Raw genomic sequence first — 5,426 nt, forward strand, 5'->3', positions numbered from 1 at the left:
TGTCCCAACAGCAGCTGGGAATGCTCCATATGGAGGCACGAAAAAAAAAAACAAATTCCAAAACTTCAGTCAAAAAGAAAGATGGACTTTCATGGTGCATGTAGGTTCACAGTCTGAAAGGATAAGGACACAATGTTGATGACTGATGATCATGTAACACTTGGCACGTATTTGAAGCATGTTCCCAAATATCCATTACAATTTTTCAGGTCGAGGCAATTCCCCTCGTAAAGACAACCTTTCCATGTTCTGACCAACTAACCCCTTCCACCTTTATGCAACTCAGTACATCTACAAATTAAAATGGCTCTCCTTAACTAGGGTCCAGTTAGGGGAAGCTCTTGGATAATCCCTGAAAATGCCACTTCCTCCATGTGTTACAATGTCTCAAAATGACAGTTAAAAGATAGAAGATGATATGTGTTGCGCATATTACCATTAAAACAAAATCTGGAGCTTATAGATCTTTATTCCCTGAGCTCCTGATGTTTTTTTTGGAATCCAAGTTAGGTAGTTGAGGTAGTAGTAGTAATATTCATAATGATCATACAAAAGAATAACAATAAAATGAAAAATTGGGGTGGAAAAAGACAGCCGAACTTCAGTGTCTTAAGATGTTTTGATAAAAATAAAAATAAAAAAAAAGAAAAGTTTATTAATTTAACAAGCATACAAAACAACAAATGATTATTTTCAAACTACCAAAGTAGTTTCAGTGCAATTCCAAAATATACATTTTCAGCAGGGCATGTTAATTCACATCAGAAACAGCCATTTAAATAGTTTTGATTATCATTTGACAATTGTCCTAGCCAGAGGAAGATCACACATGATACCTTCTTGAGGTAAAACTGTACAAGTCCAATTCTTAACATACAAAACGAAGCACTACACAATGGAAACGTTAAATATATGAACAGAACCATAAGTACCATAGCACAATGCAAACTAAAGCATTTGTAAACCAAGTTTGTAAACCTAAAATTAAGGGGACAAAAAAGAAAAGTATGTGGTTATATGCATTCAGTTTGCGGATTTAATAAATATCTTTTTTTGATGCACCGTTTCCAATCCACACGCAGAGCATTTGGTGTGAAAATGTAAAACAGACTGTCAGTTAGAACTTCTAAAACTCGGTAAAGGGTTTCCTCCTCCGTTGACGTTTTTTTTTTTCCTAAACCACTAAAACATCGGAGCATTGGTCATTCTGGAGGCCAAGTAATATGGTGAAAAGCCACTTTCATCTACTCCTTTTATCTATCCTTTAGGCAAATAAAAAAAAAAAAGTTCAACATTCGATGTTTGCCACCCTAATAGGCAAATCTTTTCGACTCTCAGAAACACTGTCAATTTAGATAAACACAGCATTTGTAGGGCACAGCAGTGAAACGGTAAGAGCTTTCGGTTGGCACTGCCAAAAAGCACTGCTTCCAGTTACTTTCTTAGCGACTGGAGGATCTTTTGTTTTTTTCCGTAAGTTTGCACAAGACAAAGCCCGGTCAGTTAGTGCAGACTACCTCGCACACAGCAGGAAAACACTTCGAACGGTGGTTCGTTGTCAGAAAACACATCAGTACGGCTAAAATACTAAAGGTTACACGCTTTACCGTCTGCTGTCTGAATTGTCCAAGATGTCACAAGAGATGATCTAAAAGTGTAAAATGTCAGTTTAGAAATTGACAACAAATTACTTGACTATCATTTTAGTCTATAAAGTCAAATTCTGACGTATTCCACGATTCTCTTGAGTTCACGATTTCTTCTCCCCAGTTGCTACAGGATCGCTGCCACAACAAACGAAACAGTGGTGCAACGGAAGCACAACTTAAACACAGGCACCTATTTTGAGCGGCTCTTTTTATAATTTAGCCCAAATAATCTACACTGCAACGTCAAAGTTTCACAAAAAAAAGCCCTCTGTTGGTTCTGATTCAGATTTTTTATTTATTTTCTACATCACTCTGGACACTTGGTATTGGTTCGATCAAAAACATTTCTTTAAATTCAGCGGCTGTTCCAGTCTTTTCTGGAAGCGAATCCTTTTCCTAAGTTAGTACGTTAGTCCGCGAAACTGCTGCCGTCTGATTCCGGTGGGTGCTAAACGCATACTGCTGCTGTCAGAAGTGTGACAAACACCGCAACAACATATCAACATCCATCACTCATAGAATGTCCGATCATAAAGTACCCTAAACGTGCCCTTTAAAAAGCAAAGAACTCGTTCATTCATTCATTCATTCGTTGTGCCATTTCTCTAATGTGTGAGATTCAAAGAGCATTCCAGGTTTCAGCCGTCACCCAGCCACACAGCAACAATATAAGCCTTTAAGACATGACGGATAATAACTGTTTTTCTTATCACAGCATATTCAATGTATACATTATACAGTAACCACCATTAAAGATGGGCTTATGAGGCCATCTTCCCAAAAAGAAAAAAAAGAAAGTTATTTAGCGTGAAGAGTGTGAACAAGCACAGCATTCACAGGTAAGTTCCACTGACTTATCACAGCACACCCTCACCTTCTCATGAGGCTGATGAGAAATAGAAGCTCAAGAAAGCAGACCGCTCTAGTTTAAAGAGTCTAGTTGTCTGTCATCTTCAATTTGCTTAAGCTACATGTTTTATAATGGCCCATGGAAATTCACACACGAAAAAAAAAAAGAGGAAAAGGTGAGAAAAGAGTATTTGTGAATGTGTGCGTCTGTGCTTTAAACTATGAAAAGTAGGAGGGAATGGCGTGGTTACAAATTAAAGGGTAATTCAACACTCAACTTCAAGGACCAAAAACTTTTGAAAACGTGTGGTTCATGGCCATGATGTAAGAGCAGGTGTTCTCCATCATCCCTCAAAGGCAAAACACCAGGTGTGACGTCACCGTTTGGGCTATGGCCAGAGGTGCAGCATGCTCTGGTGTTTCAGAGTGCAAGCTTATCTGGCTTATATGTTTTGGTGTTCAATTACCCTTTAATCCTCCTCTTTTCCGTCTCATCTCAGCGTGGTTTGTACACTTCCTTTGAGCTCCTCCTTTCAAGCGTTAGCCTCCAGGTCTTCTCACATTGTCCATTTCCACGTCTACCTTATGCACTCCTCCTCCGACGGGCTTTCCGATTCTTCATTCTCGCTGTCATCTAGCTCGGGAAGATCTCCCCACAAGAGCAGATTCAGACCTGCGAACAAATTTGAAGAAGACTTATGAACAAAGACCTAACAGATCGGCACGGCGCAGAGTTTCAGTATTAGAAAGCAAATACTAACCTGTTGCATCCAGCCTGTTGAGAGTAGACACAGCATCGCTATTAAACATCCAGAAATGGCCGTTGTTACAGGAAAGCAGGCAGGGTTTACAGGGGGCAACTACATGGTAGCCCACAACATTACCACTGGCAGTGGGAGGGAACGAGAATAAAGAATAATTGTGAGTCAGCAAATTGCTGGGGGCACTTTTGAAAAGTGCTAACACCACTGGTGGATGTCTATTATCTAACAGATGTTTGTTTTTCCCATGTGTACAACAACAAGAAAAGGCTGGTATTACAAAAGAGGCTCTAAAAAGTCCAACTATGGCACCAACCTCGTCAAATAGAGCACTAAAATGATCAATTAAAAGTCATCATGCTGGCAAACGTCTTAGCAACCATCTTGATATCAGTTTTGCTTATATTTTCTAGTTTAACAAATGAGAGCCTTAGATAGAGGTGTATGAACTGCTGGTTTGCTGTGCTAAAAGAAGTAGCTGCCCTTTTACTAGCATTTAACATACACAGATGAACATTAATAAGCAAACCCTGCAAGTTACAGAGCAGGTTTACATACCATTTGAGGCATGCGATGTCTCTCAGTTTGCATTTGCAGCTTTCAGTAGAGTAGCAGCTGGCCACAAAGTCAACAGTCCTTCGGGGAGGGTGGGTTCAAAAAGAAAAACACAAGCATACAAAGGATGCAACTCACATTAATCATATTTCTATACAACAAATTCACTCATAAGAATTGCTATGCATTTATACTCCTACAAGTCAACAGCAAGACATCGCTAGCCTAGGGTCAATGTTTGACAGGTACGCTTTGAACAGCCTGGAAGCATCACATAAACAAAGGCTAGCGACGCCGCTAACGCAGTTAGCACCTACCTGTTTGGAGGTATATCAGTCGAAAACAGCTCAACCTCGGTGTCTGCAAGGAGCACTGCCTTCATGCCTCTGGTGCAAAGCAGACTCTCACAAAATATACAGTTCACCTGGGTAACGCACTTGTTTTTGAAATTGGCGTTGGATGTAGACATTGCGGTTCAGCTAAAATGGACGAACTCTCTCGGGCTTTCTGCCTACAGGCAGCAACTAAAGCAGAAAACAAAACGGACACTTGTCCTCTCTATCCGTTCAGTTCGATTAAATAATAGTTGATTTGAGTCCACTTTACGCGCAGTAGCGACAGTTCTAACGTCCTTGTACAAACGTTAGCTTTTCCCTAGCGGCGGAACGGGAGACAGTTAACGTTAGCTTGTGGAACAAACACTTCGGAAACCCACGAAGTAACCTCTTTGTGAGACTGATATCATAGAGATATACACAATACCGGCGAATAACCAGCCTGTTTTACAAAGCAAGCTCAACATCCATTCAGATGCGGTAAACAGCTAACTAAATAGCTGTCAGCTTTGTTTACAACTTCCTGATATTCAACGACACTTCCTGAAACTATCTTTAAAAAAACCTACACGTCATTCTGATTGGATAGAAACTAGAGTAACCAATGCCATTGGAGGTTTCGTTGCACATTCTGAATCTGATTGGTCGAACATTTGAGTAGGGAAACCTTTAATTCAAAGGTACTACTACTGGTGTGATTGGATGTCATTTAAATTCCGTTCTACAAACCGTGGTACGGTTAGTTGTTCCCTTAGGCGGGGCTATCGGCTAAAAACAAAAAAGTTTATACTATGGTATTTCGGAGATTGTGCCTTTTAACCAGACACTAAGGGACTAATTTAATTTTAAAGGTTATTTCCGAAAAACGTTTTAATCATAAACATGGGGGTGTCTTTAGGAGTTTGTAGTGGTATCCAGTAATCAGTCTTAACGCAACTGAGACGTTAAAATGGATTTTTAAACCAATTGCTGCCAACTGCCACCATTTCAGCTGACATGTTAACCCAAACAGTGTTATGTAAAAATGACATTATTATAGTTGTTCAGTTTATTTGTCCGTTGGTGATGCTTTCTCTGTCAGTCATTTAAACGAAACTCACCTGTGCGAACAGGACACACACTCCAGAAGAGTTTCTTTGGAGGTTTGTGCACCCAAATAAACATTACCCATGTATGCATACACGCCTGTCCTGCGCACTGGGACTGACCAGCCTCCATCCACTCCATCACCACTTGGTTTCCTCTCTCTCACTTCAGGAGGGGGGGAAGAAAGGAGT

General features: G+C 40.2%; 1 protein-coding gene across 1 annotated transcript; it reads right to left on the reverse strand.

The window, feature by feature from the left end:
* Positions 1-451: 451 nt before the first annotated feature.
* On the reverse strand, positions 452-4,677 carry LOC142376989 (protein FAM72A). The gene is made up of 4 exons (XM_075460692.1): positions 4,132-4,677; positions 3,818-3,895; positions 3,260-3,384; positions 452-3,171 (listed from the first exon to the last, which is right to left on the reverse strand). Exons 1-4 carry the CDS (start codon positions 4,281-4,283, stop codon positions 3,077-3,079), a joined length of 450 nt encoding a protein of 149 aa, XP_075316807.1. The 5' UTR covers positions 4,284-4,677; the 3' UTR covers positions 452-3,076.
* Between the last annotated feature and the right edge of the window lie 749 nt (positions 4,678-5,426).

Source organism: Odontesthes bonariensis, chromosome 3 (assembly GCF_027942865.1).
Source record: "Odontesthes bonariensis isolate fOdoBon6 chromosome 3, fOdoBon6.hap1, whole genome shotgun sequence".
In the NCBI taxonomy this organism is placed as follows: domain Eukaryota; kingdom Metazoa; phylum Chordata; class Actinopteri; order Atheriniformes; family Atherinopsidae; genus Odontesthes; species Odontesthes bonariensis.